Raw genomic sequence first — 23987 nt, forward strand, 5'->3', positions numbered from 1 at the left:
ATGAGGTGTTGCTGGCTGTGAACCTCCTCTAGTGGGTACCCTATTGCTTGGAGTGCCCACTTTCCTAGCCCAAACTGTCCTCTGCACTGAAGGGTCCCAATGGACTTGGAAATGTCAATAATCTTTTCCACTCCCTAAAGGGAGTTGTTGACTGACAAGCCAAACAGGCTTTTTACGGTAAATGTCATGTTTATCACCTGTGTCTAAACCTCTCGCTGGAAGCCAGACATGTTCCTGGATAGGGTTACGGAACAACCCTGTCTGCTGGATGCATCTGCCACATCCAAGGCAGACTTTAGGAAGGTGCCGTTTATAGTTTCGCCTTGCTATATTATATTTTGTTTGATCTTTTCTGGTACGTTTCAGTGAGGTGTTGTTAGAGGCTCTCCATCTCCTCCACTGCTGGTGTACATACCGGTTTAAAGGGCACCAGCGTTGGCAATCCCCCACTTGACTGCTGCAGAGTACCTCATTTTCTACCTACTATTTCTACTCGCTTGCTCGCACACGTCAGAAAGGTGGTCCCACTGCTGCAAGAGGATTTGGCCTCTACAATGCCAAAAAGGCTACATTGAGTCAGCTCGGACGCTGCCCCTACTCTTTGGGCAACCACCTTTGCTGTGGCTAGGTTCCTGAATGTCTACCGCCTGGTCCAGTACACTGGCCAGCATGGAAAGGAATTAGTTTCTTCTGTGAGAGAGCAACAGTATTTTCAGTAAGAAGCAGAACTCTGCCTGTTCTTCAAGTCTGACGGCATGGGTGTCAGCAGCCCTCTTTACTTTTTAGGTTTCGCCTGGAGAACGGAGCGTAAGCTCCGCCTCCAAGAGAAATCTCTTGTTAGGTTTCGCCTGGAGAACGGAGCGCAAGCTCCACCTCCAAGAGAAATCTCTTGATTTCAGTAAGGACTCTGGAATACGCCCCCCTGTCCCATTGGCTAGCTCCATAAATGGAGGCTAGCCATTGGAACAGAGATCTGTCCGTCATTCACGGACCAGATTCGGGGGCGTTCCCGAGATTTTTTCCCTGGGCGTGCCCTCTGTGTAGTCATGCGGCCGTGGGCGGGGTTTATTTTTTTTTTGTTGACCAGGTTTTTTTGGCCATTCCGCGGCCGACCGCCAACGGAGAAAGCCTTCCCGACCCCCCTCCCGCTGTCCGTTCCCGCCCCCCCCTCTGTGCTTCATGTTTTTCAAGCGCACATTACCGCGGCCGTGGGCGGGGTTGCCGAAATGCCCGCTCCGTGCTGGGCCTCCGTTGTTCCCCAGGTGAGTGCTTGTTAAATGTATGTGTCAATAAATTATACCCTCCCGCTGTCCGTTCCTTTCCCACCCCCCCCCCCCCCTCCCACTGTCCGTCCGTAAATGCTTGTTTGTTGTTGTTGGTCAAACAGCTGTGATGTACATTTAATTAATCAGCTGTAGAGAAACCCAACATGGCACGGCCCTTTGAAAAGCACTTCAGCCTATCAGAGCGCGCTGCAGTGACGCACAGTGGTGCTGCAGTCTGTCTTTCTCCCCCCAAGCTCGCACTCCTCCAAAACAGCCCCTCCCTTACGAAATGAGCTCTGCTGCTCCTAGAAAACAGCTCCTGGAACACTTTTAAATACAGATTTACAGCGGAAAACACAGTTTTAAATAGCGCGAATCACCTTTTAATGCAGTTTAATAGCGCAGACCACTTTTAAATGCAATTTAGCAACGTGGAACACTTTTATTAAGATTTAAATAGCGCAGATCACTTTCCAATGCATTTCAATAGCGCTGAACACTTTTTATACAGTTTTAAATAACGCAGAACGCCTTACAACATCTCTCACACAAGCAGTGACTGTGACGGGGAGGAGATCACATCCGCTGGCTCGCAGCGTTTTCAGGACAATGTGCGGATGGGGTGCTTTCACTTTCCCTGCCTCTCCCCCATGATCTCCTCCCCGTCACAGAGTCACTGCTTGTGTGAGGCACCAACTCCCCAATGTATCCTTCAGAATACAACCTCAAACGGGCCTCCAAGAGCAACTGAACGCATTGGATGGCTGTATGGAAAGACATGCTTTTGCAAATGAAATAAATATAACTGCGACGATATCTTCCATTTTGAAAGGTCGGCTGGTTAAAGTGTAGTTAATGTTCTGACTTGGTTCCTACTTTACACAAAGCACCACTTCTGTCCTCCCCCGCACCCCCCCCCCCCCGCCTGCCTTGCTGTGCAGGCCGGAAGCGCTTCTCTCTATGACGGATCAGGAGCCTCAGCAACAACAACCCCCACTAAGGAAGGGTCATATCCGTACAGGAGATTGAGATGGCAGATGTACCAGGGTGAGGTGGCGGGGCGAAGGAAGCGGCCGGAAGGTCGCACATTTCCAAACTTTGCAGACCCTCCAGCAGAGCGCTGTTTCACCTTTTATCCCACTCACACAGTCCCGCACCCACACATACATCTCCTCCTCCAAGGGATGATCACTGTACAGGTCTCCCTCTGCCATCCTCCGGGTAGCTCAGTGCCTCACTACACGTTCTCCCCTGGCCCCAGGTCCTATGATCCCCCAGTCACTCTCAGCATTTATGCCCCCCTCGAGTCCCAACTCTGTAACTTTTCTCCCTCATTTACCCTTTTCTGACCTGTTTTTCTCTAAACTCCCCCCTTTGCTGAACTATTTCCTCCTTCTGTCCCTTCCTTTTCGCCCTGGCCTTCTGTCCGACAGGGTGGAAACAAGAGCTAGTGGGGAAGCAGAGCGCAGTGTTGTATTATAGTATTTGTGTCAGGGCTTTAAGTGAGATGAAAAAACACAGGGTCTCTCACAGTCCTGCCAAGTATCACGCATCTGGTGTGACACTAACGCATATCAGTGTGGTGCTCCGCATCACCGCACTGAAATGCGTTGTCACGCATAATGCGGTAGTCACAGCTGTCACAGAACGCACATTACAAACAGTAGTAGTAGCTGCACTCCCAGTGCCTGCGCTGGCTGCTCCCACAGTCCTCGGGCAGTTCCAGCAGCTGAGCAGGCTATCTTAGCCTCACCGCGGCAGTCAGTCAGTGCAGCTACAAATGTATCTATTTGATTTCCGCTGGCGCCACCGGGCTGAGCAACAGTCTCAGACTGGCCGTAGCGCCTCAAGGATGTGACATCACACGTCGTGCGAAGTTCTGTTTGATGAGGCCTCTGCTGCTAACTTGCTCGTCGTCATCTTGCACAGCCTGACTGTTTTGCGGGCCTCGCCGCGCTGGCTCACACCACACAGTGCTGTTCACACCTCTGCCCTGCCCTCCTGCAGTCAGGCCCCCACGCTGGGACTACAGGACAGGAACTAATAATGGCAATCATGCCACCCGCCGACAATTGTATTTCAGAGCAAGCGGGGCCGACGTCCGACGAACTCGAGGGCACTGGGTGAGGGACAGGGCCCTCCTGCAATGCATGCAGTCAGAATACCGAGGTCCGGTCACGGTGAGAGGGCTGGTCCTCACCAGTATAGAGAGTCACGCCGGGCCAGCCCAGTAAGCATGAAGACAGAGGAAGAACAGAAGTTAGAGGATTCCGAATTATCTGTTGGCAGGTTGCCGCTGATGAGCTTGCGCATCCCACACGGCCCGCGTAGTGATCTACACCGAACCAACAACCTAGACGGACCCATCGCCAATTCGTGGCTGACAGACTCAATGAACAATGCGGCCATCGGACTCTCACTACGGCGGCCTGGTAGTTAATTTGAGGCCTCAGAGGGAGAACCATGAACCCTGACTGCAACAGAGCCGGCCCCGCCACCCGAGCACGCATTGGTGTGGTGGCCGGCTGGCACAGAGAGAAGCAAACCAGGTATCCGGCACGTATAAGGAAATCAGGAGCTGTTCTTGCTGGCCGCAGGCGGGCCATCTCTGCAACTAAATTCAAGTAAGTGTGAGCCTGGCTCTGAAGTCACGGGCATAAATTAAAATCGGGAATAAAGTTCAAAATGTGCGTTGGCTTGCCTGGCTTCCTTCAAATTCCACGCACACACATTACGACCCCCGTCATCCCTACTACCTCCCAGCCACACACAGACTTCACTTCAGACTAACACACACACACACACCGGCAGATTGCAAGGAAAGTCAAAGGTCATTGAAATAATTATTCAGCGTGGGCAAAAGATAACGTCCACAGCTGAATTCAGAAAAAAATGCACAACAGATAGAGCTCGGCCGAGACAGGCGTGTTTCAATATCTTTATGAATGGTTACACACCGATTTTGGAGTAATGTTTTGCCTGCATAGATAGAACGCACTCTATGTCTTAGTAATGCAGAGCACCTGATGCGCTATGTTTGTTGCATAAATATCCTAAGTATCTCTGAAAGCCTTCACTTTTGCGCTCTTTGTTTTTGCGCCTTGATGTGGTATGTGTCGCTGAACACGTGACAAACTAGAAGGAAATGTGTTGTGTGAACACTGCACTGAACGGTGTCTTGCATGCCGAGCGTGGAGTGTGCAAAAGAGTGAGAGCTCAAGTCGAAGCCCTTACCAAAATGCCATAGGTCTCTGCAGGTAAACACTGCCTTGAATTACAGCAGTGCATTTGAATTGAGCCTTTGTGTGCTTGACATGAGCACAAGTTACATTACACAAGGTCAAATTAACTTTTTAAGTATTTTACCCATATTTCGGTCTCTAGTTTCTTTAAGTTTCAGTTTCTGTCTTTCTGCTCTGTGTTTATAATTGTAAGTGCCAATTCACCTTTATGCCACATTTCGGTGTCTCTACATTTTAGTGTGGGTTCCCGGTGCCTTTCTACCGTTTGTCTGCATTGAGTTGTAGTAGAGATTCTCCATGCACAAATGGTTGTAATTTGTGATATATATATGTTTCTCTTGTCTTCATTGCCTCATTTTGCTCTCTAGAAAGTGTCACTCATGCTCATTGAAATGTCACTCACAATGGCACTTAAAATATTAAAATGTCACACATGGCAATCTGAAACCTTGGCAGCTATGCTCTCACAGGGGCGCGGCCAATCTAATTAAGGGCGTGGCTTACATACACGTCCGCTAAGAATCTGTGCTTAGCATAATGTGCCACCCAAATTGTATTTTGCAGTTTCTGTCATTGCATCCAGATATGATACAATAAGTAACATCATACCTACAAGTCGGGACTATTGGCTTTGTCAATGGTTGTTAGTGGCGTCTCAGCTGGCACCACGGAGGCACTCATCTCGCCGCCAGTGGAACACACTGATTGGAGGAGAGATTATATTTGCACAAACCCACACTGTAAATACCAGGGGCGGCCTTAGGCATGTGCAAGCTGTGCACCTGCACAGGGCCGCCAAACCCCAGGGGCCTCATCGCCAGGGGCCTCATCCAGCCTCTTGGTAGGAGCGGGCAGAAAACACCTTCCAGCTCAACAAAGAAATCGTTTCCATGCCTCCGAGCCCGTGATCTTCGTCAATAATTCAGTGTCGCTCATAAAGGGCGATGATAAGTACCGATGTGACTCATGTGGAGAGGCTGTGTGCTGGAGGGATTCGAGGCAGATATGTCCATCACTTGAAGCAGCACATGTACAGAAGTCAGCTTTTTGCATTAGAAAGGTATAATTCTTTTTTGACATTTCTTCAATTGTATTCGGAATTTAATTCATGGAAATCGTATTTTTCACCCAGTGTTCTTTTTATGTTTTTTTAGAGTGTTTATAAGGACGGAAAGCAATGGAATATAGTAATTAACAAGATGCGTCACAGGCAGAAGTACACACCTGCCTCCACCTGTGCAGAATTGCCCGTCACCTCACCCTGTTCTTTTATACGCATTATTTTAAGACTGAATTAAAGGAATTTTTCTCCCTTCCAAAAAAAAAAAAAAATCCTTCAAGAACGTTAATTTTGTGATGGCATCAGGAGTTAAAAGTTATTTAATGTTACTTCTGCTCCTGGCATTTTGGTCATTTGAAGTTATGTTCTATGATTGTTTGAAGTGCTGGACACATTGAAACTTTTCCTCCTTAGTGCAGAGTGCATAGGGAGTGGAGAGTGCATAGGGAGTGGAGAGTGCATAGGGAGTGGAGAGTGCATAGGGAGTGGAGAGTGCATAGGGAGTGGAGAGTGCATAGGGAGTTGAGAGTGCATAGGGAGTGGAGAGTGCATAGGGAGTGGAGAGTGCATAGGGAGTGGAGAGTGCATAGGGAGTGGAGAGTGCATAGGGAGTGGAGAGTGCATAGGGAGTGGAGAGTGCATAGGGAATGGAGAGTGCATCCCCTCTACTTCTCTTCTATGGACACTTGTACTTCTTCTACTTCTCCACCAGCACAGTGTGTGTTTCCACTCGCCCGTGGCACTGGAGACTGAAGCACATCCTTCTTAGGGTGAAAACCGTCTTGCTGGTCATTATGGACACTCTTTCCAGTTCTGTACTTTTATGTGATCACACTATGCATTATGGGGGGTGTAGTGTTGCTTTGATTCCATTAGAACACAGCTGAAAACAATGATTTGTAGATAAAAACTCTAGTCCCACTAAATCTTGGAAGTGCTTATTCACACACACACATGCATGCACGCACGCACATATGCAAACACACTCTCTCTCCCTCAACAGGTGCACTACCTCCTCACAAGCACGGACACATGTTTGTAAAACAGGTTCTTTAACCCACCATGCCATCCCATAATGCAGTTCGGTTGGCTAGCACACCGTGGCTGACTGAAGATGCGCACTAGGATGGCGCCGGCACTTGACAGCCAGGCACAGAGAGGCGCGTGATTGACAATGGGCGACAAGTCGAGCGTGACTGAGAGCAGACGCCAACTGAAATGTCCAACCCTTAAAAAGGAAAGATTTAATGACGGTATTTTTTGTGGAACTGGTGGCGAGCTTCCTGTTTCAAGATGAGTGAGTGAACCATGTCCAAAAAGACTGACACTCCAGTAGGGTAGTGTAGTGCTTTCAGCAAGCGTTGCCTTAATGTGCCACCCCAGCACGATTTAACCCCCTCAGCTGTCAATTGGGCATCTGTCACGTGACACCTGCAGACCAGACTCTGAATTTCTTCAGTGAAATCCAGTAGGGTACAATAGGTCTTACATTTGCAAGAGATTAAGCTGTTGGCAATGTAAATGACAATGCCATTTATTTATCTGTTTTCAAAACCAACACATAAATAAAAATATTGTCATTTACAATGCCAATAGCTCTAACTTTGGCAAAGGCGAAACCGTTGCATTGTAAATGCTTGTTTTAATGAATGCATGCAAAAGACAAATAGAAGACTGGCAACCATCCACTTACATTGTCTTCTTCCAAAGTTCCCTGCTGTTAGGGGCCTTCCACAAATTCGTTTGCATACTCAATGCTTTCCTTTTCCTGTCTTCCTCAGGCGTTGTCCAGCTCCTGTTCTTTAACTGCGACCATGATTAGTTTCTCCTTCGAGAATTAGAGAGGAATCCTGATTCCCTTATTGGAGGTGTCCAACTCTTTTCGTTTACTACTGATCAAGGTCTCCATTTTAGCCTTAAATCGTGTGGTCTGCTTTTAGACTTTGATTTGCCTTTTGTTGACAATTATCGTCTGGGGGCTGTCTTTCTGCACAAGTTTTTGTGGCTACAGTGAGGGTATGGAACCTGAATGGCATCTGTTCAATACCCACAAATGTTTTCTCCTGTTCACGTAGTCTATGAATTGTGGGTAACCTTAGGTTTTGGGTGGAAAACAGTGATTCTCCTCAGCGTCCTCCAGTGTTTGATTGTCTGTGACGAAGAAAAACTGTGATTTGTCTAAAGATTTGACTTTTCTTCTGCTTGTCCAGGTGCTCTTTCCTCAACATCTAGACACGAATGTTAAAATCTGATGATGGTGATCATCGCTGTGGGACTTCTAGGGAGCATGTTTGACGTCACTATAGAATGGACATAACACCAATTGGTCAACAAAAATGTCCACTCTAACAAAAATAAAAAAATAGAAGAGAGAAGGTTCCGGACCCAGCCAGTAGATGGCAGAATAATGCATTGCATGTAAATCCTGAAAGATTTAGATAGTAAAACAATGTCTTTCTCAGCTCCGTTTCACATACTGTGGTAGCTACACTGAATTCAAACAAGTCACCCAGTGTACAAACTCCCTCTTCTGACCACAGTCTTTCCACTGTTATCAGTCTCTCCTGATGTAACCTGGAAAGGTGCCACAAGAGTAAGCCAGACACAATCATTGCCCGTCTGCTGGCACACCTGACATGTCTGTTCCAGCAGTATTGTGCATTGTCTACTATCCCAGACAGCGTCTGTTTTTGAGCACCACACCCCTTATTGCTTTTGCTTCAGAAATTGTTTTTTAAGCTCTGAAAGAATTTGTTTTCGTTGATCTTTGTACCAGACATCGAACTCAATGCCCATTGCAACTGTGTTGCTAAACAACAGAACTCAAAATATGCAACAGTGTGTCCCCCAACAGAGATTTAGGTCATTGACCAGTAACCCAAGTTCTTTGGTAGAACTCATTGGGAATTTTTACCAGGATGTTTGTGAAATAGCATAGGAAGCATGGTAGTGTGATCACAGCATCACCGATGTGTGGAGACAACATTAGAATAACATTGATCATCATAAAGGTGCAAGAGCTCTGGTAAAATTACCAAAAGTAGGTCTATGCATGTTAAACAGTCAGATTCCTAGATATCTAAAGCTTTTGGAACCTATACAAGTCCAGAGTCTGGAGTCATGTAGGTATGAGAACAGTTTGCCCTGAATTCAATGTTCATAAAAGAAGATTTAATGTTATCCACTTGGCGTCCTGAAATGTGACTAAACCGATAAAAAATGCACCAAAGGCCTGTTCTAGTAGCAAATCTTTAAAGTACAGGAGTATATCTGCATACAAAAGAGATGCTTTGATGTGCAATGGATTTTTAAGCCTCTTCTTACATTTCTACATTTCTTCATGAATGCTGTGCAAGTGGCTCCTTTGTTATAGGGCATAATAGCGGTGGGAGGGGTCAACCCAGTCAGGTGGCCCTTAACACTAGTCAGTCATCTGAGATTACATTAGATGACAGCAGGGTTCTTGCTATGTGCTGTGTGGAAATAGCATGAAACCCGGTATGAACGGTGGTCAAACGTTTATATGCTCCAATATTGCATATAAGTAATCCCACCTCAGCATGTTGAAAACGTTATCAATGTCCAACAATGTTACAGAAAGCAGTCTCATAGTCATGTACGCCATCCATAATAAGGAACAAACTTCTTAAATTGTGAGAACCTTTCTTATCGGGAATAAACCTAATGTGGTTTGGATGGGGACAACTCAGGAGGACCACTGAGTTGCACTACCAAAATACTTTTTAGGATTTTGTAGCCAGTGTTCAATTTAAACACTGGATGATAAGACGTCCTGTCTAGTGTATGTCGGACAGGCTTAGAAAACAGCTCTAACAGTGCCTTTTTTGTGGATGCGGCAAGCTACCAATCACCTCTGAATCCACATACGTGCTTAACAACCTGGAGTTCAGAAGTTGCCCCAAACACTCTGGATAATTACATGGGTGTACTATTTTTGTCTGAGGTTTTACCAATATTTAGAGGTCTGATGATTTCTGTACAAATAATATGAATGGAGTTTCAAGGTCCTCCCAGTTGTCAGGTGTCAAGACCTTTCCATTGACTTCAAACATAAAAGCTGCCAGGTCCATTGGGCTGAGTGGAAGACAAGGAGGTTAGAAGAAAGGAGTAAGACTCCACAAAGATCCTAATAAAGTCATTTTGGGCATACCCAACAACCATCTGGCCCTCTCAACACTGTTAACATCTGTCTGTTTATGGCAGTGCAGGCTATGTAATTGATCAAGCAAAAAACATGTTTAACTCTGCTTGCTTATAAGGCAGTTGCATTAAAGGCTAAGAGAACCTAGGTGTGGTCTTCGACGACAAACTGACATCTGAGGGACAAATCAACAAGATCCCATCCTCCTTCTGGGGGATCTTAAAGATGATGAGAAACTTTGTCCCTTCATCCCCCAGGAAGCATTTAAGACACTGGTGCCAGCATTGGCTCTTTCCAGACTGGACTATGGCAATGCACTATATGTAGGAATGCAATCCCAGCATCTACAAAAAATGCAGCGACTACAGAATGCTGCCGCCAGATTGATACTGGGCATCCCCAAATATGAAGCAGTCTCCCATAGACTCCCCATGGCTCCCAGTGGAAAAGAGAATCATTTTCAAATCACAATGCCTTGCTTATAAGGCACTTCAGGGTAAAGGATCATCTTATCTGAGAAAGCACCTGAGATGGTACGTACCAGCTAGAAATCTCAGATCATCTCACTCAAAATTGCTACAAGTACCCAAGTACAAGCAGGTTCGCTGGGGAGGAAGAAGTTTCGTACTTGGAACAGCAAAAACTTGGAATCAACTGGCAATGTCGATAAAAAACAGTACCTCGCTCAAGTCTTTCAGAAGGCTACTGAAAACTTGGCTCTTTTCCAACTGAGCTCATGAAAGCCATATAACATTGCCCAGTCCCGCCACCTTACATGTCCCCCCAAATCCAGCACTAAGACGCCTTCGGGCATACACGCGCTATATAAATTAACAAATCAAATCAAATCAAATCTGTCCCATTTTCCTTGACCTCATACTTCAATGCTGCCAATTCCGTCAACAATCTCGGTTGGGAACCACATATATGGATTAAGAAAGTCTGCTGATGATTTGAAAGCATTCCATTCCATACCAATAACACAAACTCGTCCTGCATTTCTACAAAACTGTTGGGGAGTATATTTTGGATCATGCCACTGAATGTTTGGTCCTGAAGTACCCATGACTTCAGTCTCCATGTGGGAATGAATGCAGTCGAAGAGGGCAATGGTCTGAGACCGTCCACCTCAGATATTTTGCATTTAGGGTTGTCCACCATTAGTTGGTAAATGCATCTCTAGAGGCAGTAGGACCACTAAATTATTTGAGTATAATGCAAAAATATATTTCATGAAAATGGAGTGCTTTGAGGTTATCAGTTCAAAAAAGAAAAACCAAGAGGTAGCAAAAGGTTCCAAGCAAGCATTAGGGTTGATGTGTGTCAGATAGCGTTTGGGGATGGACCACATGCCAGTCAGGGGATTCTGGGCACAAATTATTTGATACTAGTGTCCTGGCACCTACTATAGCTCTGCAAACTGCAGATTTGCACTACAAACAAGCAACGGGTGTTGATTTGTCATCTACTGCCCAAGTTCCTTTCATCAAGTCCCGTCAGGTGGCATCATATGACTTCACATGCAGCACCATGTACTCTGAACGTGAACGCAATTGACTACATAGCAAGCAGAGTGGTGCACTGGTGCCAGTTAACATCATTTCATGCATCATTGAGGCAGGATCGCTCTTCTCTGTATTCCAGCAATTAAATTCATCAACGAATCTACATTGATTAGGAAATGTCGGGCTTTAGACCCTACTGATTATGTCATAAGAAGATAACCTTTATGGATACCCACATGATCTGAATGTGGTTTCTTGAACCTGACCATGAACTGTTGGCCCGAATCTCTTGCTCTGCATCTGAAGCCCACCAGGGAGACAGGCCAACTACATTTATTTAGGGTCCACACATATACTCCAAAGAAGTCCCTCTACATTTTCTTAAAGTGAGTCACTGGGCAAGGATTAATGTTCCTAGGAACCTTCCCACAAGAACCATGACTGGAAGGTGAAGTCCTCTTCTTTCTGAAGGAAACTGTTCCACTACAGGACTACTTATAGGCTAGGGTTTCCCTGGGCTATATATAAAATACAATACAATACCCCTAAGGTTTAGACCTGAATCTGTTTGTGCCAGTTGGTTGGACCATCCATGCTCAGAACTGGGCATTTATCATGGGTCCCTAGAGAATAAAAACAATGGAGGCAAGCCTCAATACGATAAATACAGCACTCAAATGATTATCTCCTCTTTACTAATAAACCAAGCGAGTCTGACCTACAGCCATGATACCTTTCCCTCCCTGGACCAGGTCTTCAAATTTCCCATTCAACATTCCTCAATGTACTACTAAATTCTTAACTTGAAGTAGAATAAAATACCCTTTTCTCCAATGCGCATTATGACTTCGCACTAGCTAAAACAAGCATTTACAAATGTAACAGATTTCATCTTGGCCAATATTATCCCCAAAACCCAGACGCTGGAAAAGACACATCTGGAGCCAGAGAAGGGGTTGACTAAGAATTTAAAAAGGCTTATAAGTAACATATGCCTACTTAAAGGTTTCAGCCATGATACCTTTCCCTCCCTGGACCAGGTCTTCAAATTTCCCATTCAACATTCCTCAATGTACTACTAAATTCTTAACTTGAAGTAGAATAAAATACCCTTTTCTCCAATGCGCATTATGACTTCTCACTAGCTAAAACAAGCATTTACAAATGTAACAGATTTCATCTTGGCCAATATTATCCCCAAAACCCAGACGCTGGAAAAGACACATCTGGAGCCAGAGAAGGGGTTGACTAAGAATTTAAAAAGGCTTATAAGTAACATATGCCTACTTAAAGGTTTCTCCCTTCTGTGAGGTGCCTGAACTTTAAAGTACTGAAAAGGATTTACCTTTTTCCCTTGACATCATTATACCGTGATGGTCCGTAAACTACCAGGAACAACAATCATTCAGCCAGGACCTGCATTATGCGAGGTTGGGCACCATCATGCAATGTATGCTTACAATAAATGAATTGCTACCGTAATGCAGGGGTGAGCATTATTGAAGGTAGGTTACCATGTATGCCCGCAATAAGTCAAGAACTGTTACGCCTACAAAATGGCATGAATCGCCACCACTGTTCCAAGGTGAACACTCTAATATGGGTAGGCACTACTGTGCAACATATGCCCAGAACAAGTCAGCAATTATCACCTTACTGCTAGTACCAGCATTATGAGAGAAATAGGGACCTTCGTACCATGACTTCCTACGATATGCTGGGCTTGGCATAAACAGTGGTAATTCTTAACATTCTACCAGGGGTGGGAAACATGCAGTGGAGGATCAAAAGTTTACAGAATTTCCCATCATTTTCCTGGTCCAGCATCTTACCAGAAAATGTCAATGGGTGTCCACAAGTTGCTAAGATTTACTGTCATTGGAACAAGACCATCTTCACATGGAGGCACACAAGCCTCCAAGAATTATTGATAAATGTCTGAGTGATTATTTTACCAGAGTGGGCATCCCTAAGATCCCCAAGATGCCCACAGGCTACTACTACTAACTACAATTGTGCCAGGTCCAGCATTTTACCTGTTTATAGAAGGCACAAAACTCCCCGCACACATTCCCATAGCTGCACACAAACGTGTGTGCACACCAATACGCATGTGCAAATGACACCCATGTGCATTTTATTAATTAAAAAAGAAATAACTCTCACACTTGACACAACCAGCCCATCTCTTGCTGCTGTCATGTTCTTTTATCTTTTGCTATGTAGGTTGAATGTTTCAGGCATGTGTATAGAATCAAGGTTCTGGTTTTTCTTTTGACAACCTGAGCAACTACATTTGGACCCACGCTACTAGTAGGAGGTGTCATTGAAGCAAATCCTAATAAAGAATGGTCCTCCTTTGAGTATCCTTCCTACTCTAAATAGAATTATAATTTATAAATATACATAATATGTTCCATCATAATACGCAAGCATGGTCATATTCCATAGATATGGAACATCAGAAAGAATCTCATGGAGCAGAACCTATAAGAAAACCATTAATGTGCACAATGCAATCCTCAGTGATGATATAGACACTGGAAGGTATAGTGTAGACCCTCAATGCAGGACAAGCTTCTTTATCAAAAAATTATTAGCAAGATCAACTTACCTTGCTGCCTAAACAGTATTGAAACTGTTGCTAATCTGCTTTCTGCATTTCAGGAGAAAAGATGCCATGATGCCATCATGCCTTCACTGCTATAACTAGTCTTTCACAAGCACAATTCATTAAGATGCTCTAGATATTTACTCCTCTAAGCAAAGGCATGTATCTCCCTTTCTAATAGTGCACAGTAAAAGAAAAACTATAAAGCTTACCATGAATCTGCTTCTTAATTTCTTTGGCAGCATCCAACCATACCTGTAAATATACAAAGAAATATGAACCATACACAATTAGTTCCAATGTACAATGAAAGCAGCAGGACATAATTCGAGTTTCACTCTCAGCATGAATTTAATTACTCCTACAAGGTATTTGTTATGTGTAGCACTAAAAAATCCTTTGTGAAAAACGTATGTCACACTACTTGGTTATTCAAAACTCAATATTTTTTGTGAAACTAACTATAAAGGCATGCTACATTTTCAGAGAGCATTACTGTCCAAATCAACTCTGATGATTTTGAAATTAAACATTAAGCTAAAATAGAGAGAAATGCAATTGGTAACAGCAAATGTCCAACCATTCCGCATTCCCAGACTTCTCTGAATAAAAACAGTACTCCACATTTGTGCGTTTGCCTTCTGGCTGTGAGAGGTGAGGCTCAGTAACTCCCAGCAGCAAAGTTAAGAAAGAAGCATGGAATCAGGGTGATTATTGAGATTTAGTTCGCTGCAAGTATTGGGTCATCGAATCAGCCGGCACCAAGGGAAATCTACAGACCCCAGACATTTCTCACAACTAGACTCACCGGGGTGGAGTGGCTGTATGGATCTCACCATGTTTTCTTATCAAGAATGGCCTACAAACAGGAGTTCAAGAAACAGACTAAAACTATGAGCGTGAGACGTCAATGTAGTGTCAAACTGGTCTACAAAGGTCAACATTTTGGCAATTCCTGGAATGGCACAGTTCATTTTTTAGCAGAAGTGTGGCAACGTTAAAAGGTTGGACATTTGCCATTTTCTGCTAGTGTTCAGTCACTGAGAAGTGAGAAATTGTTTGCTGTACACATCCTTTGAGCTTTGTGGGGCACTGTGGCAAATAAAATAATGTGCATGTATTCACATAGGTCAAGTAACCCTGGATTCCACTGGGTCTCTGGTCAGTATCCCAGCTAAAACCAAATGAAAACTGACACATGCCTGGTAACCTTGCACTCAGGCGGCGCAAGGGGAGCAAATATGTGGGTCTAGCCTTTGTAGTAATACGTCAATGTGAAACACAGAACCACCCACATCTCATTATTGAAAGTTACACATCTCACACTGACTGAAGCCGGCAGACTCCAAAATTGATGGCAGTGTCAGGTTTTCGCCACTGGTTACTTACTCCTCTTATGCCAGGAGAGCATTGCTCTGGGTGAAACCAGGGACCCCCATTCGTGGCGGTTGAAGTTGTAGTGGATACTGACGGCCGATATGTGTTCATACAGGGCCGCTTACATGGTCGCCAACTTCTGCTGGGATCTGTATATTCACTGGGCCTGGGCAGTGAACTTCGCTCCGTTTGTGGAGTTTTCTGCACTCCACACTTTGCAGACCTCGCGGAGTGCAGAAAACTCCGCTTCGCGATGTGCAGCTGAGTTTTTTCCCCGACTGTTCGCAAGCTGCCGCTCGGGTAAATTTCTACCCGAGCGGCAGAAATACCAGAACAAACTGCAGTTCGCACTACACTCCGCCACTCGCGGAACTTCACGGAGTTTAATTGTAACTTTGCGTAGTTCCGCGTAGCAAATCTCTGCAAACTACGCCCAGGCCTAATATTCACACAACACAGATCAGGTCTCGTTCCTGTATGAGCTCTCTGGCCGCCTGTCGCCCTGGAGTGGAATCCCACGGCTCATTGGAGGTGAGTTTAACTCTGTCCTTAGTACAACACTTGACCGCTCCTTACCTCCTTTACCTCGCACGTTGGCTGTGTCCCATGCCCAGGCGATAAGTGACTGGCTCCAACACTGGCAACTTCTAGGACGTATGATGTGCTTGCAACCCTGCTACTCCTATTACTCTTCCCTGCACAATCTACAAGTTTGCAAAGACTGCTTTAAGAGGTCGGCAGACTTCCCACGGTGCAGAAGACAGATTACCCGGGGCGTACGCACTTGGACCACAACCCTCAATTCTTGCAGCTCACATGGGAGGCAGGCATGCCTGCTGTCCCCACATGATGTCTTCCAACCCACAGTGCTGGAATACCCACCATTTAGCATTTTTCTAGGCTTCGCAATCACGGACTACTTCGAGTTTAGTGGCAATTCTATTTCAGACAGGCTGGTAGAATAGGATGCCTTCAAAGTGACCATCAGGGGACATTGTCTGGGGGCGACATGGAACATCCGCAAACAGCTTGATGGTGACATTTCCCTATTGAGTCTGCGCTTCTGCGTCATGAGACCAGAGCAATAGAAGATCCTGATTGCACCCGCCCACTAGCAGAAGTGCACTACGAGCACACTTCACTGCTGGAACAACTGAACTGTCTTAACTATGCAGCACACTCTTGTCTCACCAATGCCTCGTCAGACCATGTGGGCAGGCCACTGGCGTGGTTGATACATCAAGACCAAACTAGACTATCATCACACTGCGCTTCTCTGCGGGATGCCTCCTCCAGACCCAACATGACATACATGTAGAGTTAACGCGCCACTGCACCTCACTATATCAATCAGGTGCAGACGCTGGCCATGACAGTATCGGCGCATTCTTTTCCACGATCCAATTGCCCACCATCACGCCTTAAACAGAGAGCGGAACTTGACGAACCGATTCCCATACTGAAATCCAAGAGGCCATTGAGCCACTGCCCACGGGCAAGTCTCTGGGTCCGGCCGGCCTGCCGGCCGAGTATTACAAATCCTAGCCCTCTATGTCAGCCCCTCAACTTCACGCCCACTACAGGGAGGCTTTCGCTGTTGCATGCCCTACCGAGTCCTTACGGCAGGCTCCGCTTATTTCCTTACCCAAACCAGACTGGGCTCCCATCGACCATTGGCTCTATTCAATACTGACTACAAAATATTGGCTAAGGATATTGCGGACCGTTTGGAGCCCCTGGTCCTCTCAGTGGTCCACCCCGACAAGAACGTGTTCGTCCCAGCTCGAGCTACCTTCTAATATTTGTGGCACTTCTTTTGTATTCTTAGATACTCCAGGCATCGATGGCTTCACTCCAGGTGCCAGACCTGGAGAAGGCCTTTGATTGCCTTGAGTGTACATTTTTGTTTGCCACCCTGGCCCGGTACGGTATTGGAAACAGTTTCCTCCGTTTGAATCGGCTACTTTACACAAAGCCCCTCGCTAGAGTCAAGACAGGGTCTTAAATATCAGACCACATCCAATATGCAGAAGCACCCGTCAAGGGTGCCCACGCTACCCACTACTCATTTCCTAAGCCATTGAACAACTTGCACCAGCTAACCAGGTCCAAGGAATTCCCTTGGGGGACGCCACAAATGTGATCTCCCACAACTCTGATGATCTTCTCCTATATCTGAGACATGCGCTCGGTTCATGACCCCATTGCACACACCAAACCGCTTTACTGCACTTTCCAATTTAAGAGTTAATTTGGCTAAATCTTGCCTATTTCCCTTTGCTACTGCATATCCTGACCCCTCCTTTGTTGCTCTTAGTGGAGTTCCCGTGGTATGGCAACCAGACACATTCCGCTACCTGTGGGTCAGGGTTATTCACTGCCCAGTCAACTTGTTTGATGGTAATCGGATGAGGGCTACTACAGTCATCAGGTCACAGATGTCCTTCAGCTGCATACTCCCTCTGTCTGTCATGGGCCGCATAGCACTTCTCAAGATGGTGGTCCTACCCCGGTTGCGCTATTATTTGACCAACCCACCCTTATACGTTGTGCCTCCCTTCTTCCGTTCTTTTGAGAGACTAATGAGAGAGTTTACTTGGGGTGGCTCACGTTGCAGGGTAGAATTGACAAACCTTTCATTGTCAACAGACCAGGGCGTGCTTGCGGTCCCAAATAAGGAACAGTACTACCTTGTCTCCCACCTCCAATGGGTGGCCAGGTAGTTGACTGGCTCACACCTGTTGAACACAGCTACGCTTGGCCTCTCCTGGCGGTCCTATGGCTCTTGCACCCGTGAGAAACCTCCTCAATCACTGCTTCTTAATGTTGCATTGCATTGCTACAGTCCGAAACTGCACCTTACCCAATCAGCGATCCCCTACACTCTGGCGATACCCCTGCTCAGGACACACACAGGCTGCACCACCACCACAACAGCGGAGCTTCATATTGGCTAGAGGCTGGCTTGCACAATCTGGGGGATCTATACAGAGATGGTGCTCTAGTACCTTATGACACACTAGTAGAGGAGGAGGGATTACACCGGCCAATTTCTTATGTAGCACTCATTACTTGCCACTTTAGGCGCCAAATGGGGCAAGATAATGCAGGAGCATTTCATACACCTTATCATACAATACTTGCATGTTATGGGAACTGACAGGCACCTCACATGCTGGCTTGCAAGTTTGCTGCACCAACACGGCAACACCACTCTTACATTTACGGTGTCACAGGGAGGAGGATCTGGCTTGTCCGTGTACAGACAAAAAGTGGGCCATCATATTAGAGCGCCCAATCAGAGTCCCTCGCAACACATGTTTCCACCTAATTCAGTACTACATTGTCCAGAGAGCGTATCTCACCCCTGCCAAAATTAACCATTACTTTCATAGACCGGACGCTATTTGTACTAGAGGTCAACTGCTAGATGCTGACTTCCGTCTAATGTCCACTCCTAACCAACTACTGGCAATCTGTCCCAACCCAACTGACCAGCTGCACAGGACACACAGTGACACACACATGGGAGGTATGCATTTTGGACTTTTTAAGAAGGGGTAAAAGGCACAGAATCACATCCCGATTCCTCAGTGGAACCTCCACTCTTGGTGGCATGGAGGCAGTCGCTCATGGTGTGGGCTCAGACGGAAAACGCGGCGTTGCATAGGGTAGATAAGTTAGGAGTGCACAAAATCCCCATTGCTCACAACTGGGACACCATACTACATGGTTTTCAGGCAGAGTTGCACATCGATTTTACTCCCCTGAAAGGCACTGCGAGGGAGGGTGAAGCAGAAACGGGGACCAGAGCTCATGATCCGTAAAAACAACACGAGGCACTAACGGGTACTTCGGGGCACACTGTGTACCTTGTCTACAGATTTGCTGGGTTGATTGTTGGTAACAGAATGACAACTGTATGCTATGGGTGATAGCTCATAATGGTGGGGGCTGGGAAATCCCGTTTGGAGGGATATACCTGGTTTATTGTTCCCCCCTTTCGTTATTGACTTTGTAATGCACTTATGCCTTTACTGCTATTATACATTTTTGGACTTTCAAACTGGCCCCATACAAGCAGCCAGCAGAGTCACCCAAGCCCTGAGATGCATGTACACCTTAAAATCCATGTATTACCGAATGCTTGCTTTGATGTTCAATATGGCTATGTAGTATGTCCCTCGCTTTGTAACTTGCTGATACTGGCTATCGTTTTATGTACTGTACCTTTATACGAATGGCACTGTCAAATGCCCTGCTTTTTAACCTCTTGCCTTTGTTTAAAATGAATTGAAAGATTCAAACAATATAAATAGTAAACTGACAATACCTGCTATTTACTGATGTGGAGAGATCAAGAGATGGCATTTAGAAAACTATCTTGAGGGTCTAAAGTTTCAAGGTGCAACTGTGCATAGGCTTTAACATCATATACAAATCAAACAGTTATGGACCAAAATAAGGTCCCGCCGCTGCATGATAAATAGAGAGCATGAAAGCAATTAAGAAAACTCCTATTACAACAGGTGACTTGAACAAAGAAGCATGATCAGGCAAACGATGGAATGCTGAAGTGGCCCATTAGTAATGTCTGAATGTGCCAACAGCAAAGCTTTGAAGGGACAAAGACCATACAAATAAAACAACATCAGGCAATTTGGCTCCTATATTCATACCAGGTGATGAACTTAGACCAGCGACTAGAGTGGGTGGAGTTTGCAGACGGCTGGTGAGCTACCAAAATCACATCCACACCACCACTTGTGGGAGGCCGAAACCACACAATTGATACCACTCAATCATTAAACATGGCGAAATAGATGGTGTAGATTTTGGTGTATGACTCAGACATCCAGCTGAGACAAAAGATCCTCATGAAAATGCAGTCTAGAGAAGGACAGATATTAAGATCCGGCAGGTCAGAGTTAAAATAAGTTGGGTTTGGACTCCTCTACCCTTCGTGAAAACCTTGAAATCTGTTATAGAGTTGGAAATGCATGACGGTCTATGTCCAACCAAAGTTCAAACAATTCAGAGAGTCTGGAGGGATCTTCAGGGAGCAAAAGGTCAGCCATGGAGCAGTAACGAACAGATCTACTGAGGGTGTGCTCCACTGCATGAATACGTCATTATGTTATCTCCCGGAGCAAACACAAATGATGTTTGGAAAGGCGATGCCTACCAAAATCCTGCCCTGATGTTCAAGGAACCTACCAGGAGACTGACCATTATGGAGATCCCATATGGTCCCAGCCACAGTCTTTGAGCTGCTAAACTAACAAAATGGGACCCCACACTGCCTTGCTTGGTGCAGTAACACATGGCGGACATGTTGCCAGTTAGGACTTTGACCGACCTGCCCTCGATAGAAGGGAGAAAGGCCTTGAGGGCAAGACAGATGGGATACAGCTCCAGAAGGTGGACATGGTGACATTACTCTGCTGGAGACCAGAGGCCTTTGATGTCCACCTCGCCCAGGTGACCTTCCCAGTCCAGACAAAGCATCCATTACTACTGTGACCTCTGGATGAGGCAGGCAGAACGGTCTGCCACATTGCTGTATCATGCACTTTGTTTGTATGTTTTCTAATGTTATTTAATGTTTTCCATTTCTATTAATTCTGCTTTGTATGTTACAAGCCTCACTTTGTTCATAGAACCTTCACCTTTCTGAGGTCTGTAGGTTCAACTGCTGTTCTCAAGAGTTTATCACCAAGATGGGTGGGACAGTAGCTCGTATTCAAAAAGAAGAAAGGGGGGACCAGGAGCGTATTAATGGTCCAGTGCCCGTGCTCCAAAATAATCATAAAGTCAACACAAAGGGGGTCACTGTTCCAGATAGGTAATGTGGGAGAAATAGGGGGAAAGGTGCTAGGTCGCGGACTCGGTGAGAAGAGTGAGGGGAAGTGCTGGGAAAGACCAATCTTGTCTCATGTTGCCCTCACACCCTCCAAAGGATGTCATGCTTCATCATTGGGCGGTTGCTCCTCGTCGGGCCGGCGGTGCAATGCCCTACGGGTCCCCTGAAGGGTCGCTTTGGTGAGATCTTTTAGACAACTGCCGGCAGGTGCATGTGGGTATGTGGGTGGAGTCCTAAAAATAGAGTGCTGTCGTGCGTGTAGTGAGTATTAAAACTACCTAAGGGTATACCTATGATCCCTCTCAATCGCGCTCTCCGTCATTTGATAGAGAGCCACTAGTACCCGCATGTCGTATTCTCTGACATTCCCAGGCCAGATGAAGGAACCCTGCCTCCAGCTGCCTACACCGGTCACACCTATCCGTATCAGCCAACTTGAACCTATATTTCTTCAACGGTGTATAATATAATCTATGTAGGTATTTATAATGTATTACTCGGAGCCTGCAGCTGGCCGAGATCGGTGCCGTTTGCAAGCAGCAATACTGCCACTGATCATCAGTAAGTTCCCGCCCAAGGTCCACCCCCCACAGTATGCGCGCCTGACTGGCAATCCCTTCTCTGTACGTCCGTATATTATTGTATAAACCTGATACTAAATGCTTCCCATCCGCGGATCCTAACATTTGGTGCAATGGGGGAAGGTATGATGGTTCTTGAGGTAAATCAGGAAGAATGGATTGCATTCCTAGACGCAAACGCACATAACGAAACACATCCAGAGGTGTAGTTTGCACTCCCTGTAAAAAAATATTCAATGGAGCTAAATGTCCCAGCATTGAAAAGATCCCCCCTTGTGGCAATATGTGCTCGCCTACAAAGGACCTGAAATCCCTTTTCCTGCAATAGTGATAGGCTAGGGTGATACGACAGCGGGAGCCGCGGGGAGTAAAAGATGGGCAATGCTAGCAGTGAAGTGATCTTATGCCATGCATCTATTGTACCAGTGATAGTAGTGGGCGGTGTCGCAAAAGTTCGAGCGGGCCAAGTATCAAGCCATTCAGAGGCACTGGATCCGCCAACCAGTCTTCTGTAGCCATCTGTGGCATGTAGCGAGGGGGATGCACCCAGTAATAGGCATAGTGCGCCTGCTCACTTAAAAAATATATCTCAAAATCAGGGATGTCAAAGCCCCCTTGTTCATAAGGCCTCATGAGCGTCGACCAGCTGAGTCTTGGTTGTTTCCCTCCCCATAATAGTCTGAGCAGTTCGGTACGTAATGTTTAAAATAAATCGCCCAGGGTGATAAGGGATGTTAAGGAACAGGTATAGGAATTGTGGGTGTATGGCCATTTTAATAAGAGAAGCGCGTCCTGCAAGCGATAGGGGCAATGATATCCAGCGGGTAATGTTAGTATTCAATCACGTTATGGCCTTACCATAATTAGCCTGAATAGTATCTTCTCTGTCCCTGGTCAATCGTATACCAAGGTACTTTAAATCTGAATCGCACCATTCTAACTGGAAGTATAATGGGAATTGCGTCACTGCCGGTGTGAGTGGGAAGACCTGAGATTTCCCCCACTTAATACTGTCCCCGGATAGCCTTCCGAATCTTAAAAATTCACGCAGAATAGGATTAATATTATATTGCGGGTCTCTGATGTAGAGCGTTATATCATCCTCATATAATGATATTAATATTTGACGTAAACAGCAGCGGAATGCCTTATCTTGGTGTAGTTGGCGTAACCTGGAGGTAAGTGGCTCCACCGCGAGGGTGAACAAGAGCGGGGATAATGGACACCCCTGTCGAGTGCCCCTGGTAATTGTGAGGGGTCGGGACAGATGACCGTTGATCAGAATCTTAGCAGTGGGTTGATGGTATAATAATTTAATCCAGGACATTTATATCCTCGGGAATCCCATCCGCTGCAACACCCCAAACAAATAATCCCACTCCACCGAGTCAAACACCTTAGTGGCATCTAAAAACACTGCTGCGAGTGGGAATTCAGGCGCCACAGTCTGAATCAGGGAAAACAGAGTCCTGAGGTTGTGGGAGGTGGCTCTACCAGGCACGAAGCTCGATTGATCGGGTAATACAAGTTTGTCTAGCAGGAGAGACAGCCTGTTGGCCAGTACCTTCGCCAGAATTTGCGTATCGCAGTTCATCAGCGATAATGGCCTATAGGAATCACACGACTCAGGGGGTTTCCCGGGCTTTATTAGTGACGTCACTATGGCTTCCCTCATCGAAGGAGGGAGTGTCCCTACTTCCTATGATTCCTCAAACACTTCTTTCAACACGGGTGCCATAATATCGATGTAGCTCTTATAAAATTCAGACAGTAGGCCGTCTGACCCCAGTGCTTTCCCGTTTTTAAGTTTCATGATGGCCTCCCTGATTTCATCAATCTCAAACGGAAGACTTAAAAATTCTCGTTGCGTATCGCTAAGCCACCCAAGTGCTACTTCTCCCATAAAGTCATCAAGGTCAATGGGGCCGTGTCTTTGAGATGTATAGAGTGTGCTAAAACGTGTGGTGAATATTTCCAGTATACTTAACTAATCACATTGTGTCGTCATATCAGTTCCCTGTATTTCTAATATGTTCGTGTGAAAACGGGGGCATCTCGCCACCTCAGCCAATGCCCTCCCTGGCATTCTCACCCTCTCCAGATGTACGTGCTATCCATTAGCGCCCCTTGAACTTCGACTCCCTCTGTGCAGCATCCTCATATTCAGTTAGTGTTGCACGGAAATCCTGGTGCACCTGCCCCACCTCCCCCTGTCCCATCCACCTTTCCATCCCCCGCAGCTCTCGCTCCAGCCTGCGTATCATATTCTGTATGTCCCTTAAGACCCCAAAGCTCTTGGGTATGCAAAATCCTCGAATAGT

The 23987-nt window shown here is 46.0% G+C and overlaps 1 protein-coding gene across 6 annotated transcripts in view; it reads right to left on the reverse strand.

Moving 5' to 3' along the window:
- The window catches only part of LOC144823747 (protein 4.1-like), a 960864-nt gene that overhangs the window by 440241 nt on the left and 496636 nt on the right, over positions 1 to 23987 (reverse strand). For all 6 annotated transcript variants that reach the window (XM_078682548.1, XM_078682547.1, XM_078682545.1 and 3 more), the window contains exon 5: positions 14058 to 14100. In XM_078682548.1, coding sequence (XP_078538674.1) covers positions 14058 to 14100 — 43 coding nt within the window. The remainder of the gene's footprint in view (positions 1 to 14057; positions 14101 to 23987) is intronic.

The sequence above is a fragment of the Lissotriton helveticus genome, chromosome 3_1, assembly GCF_964261635.1.
Source record: "Lissotriton helveticus chromosome 3_1, aLisHel1.1, whole genome shotgun sequence".
NCBI lineage: Eukaryota > Metazoa > Chordata > Amphibia > Caudata > Salamandridae > Lissotriton > Lissotriton helveticus.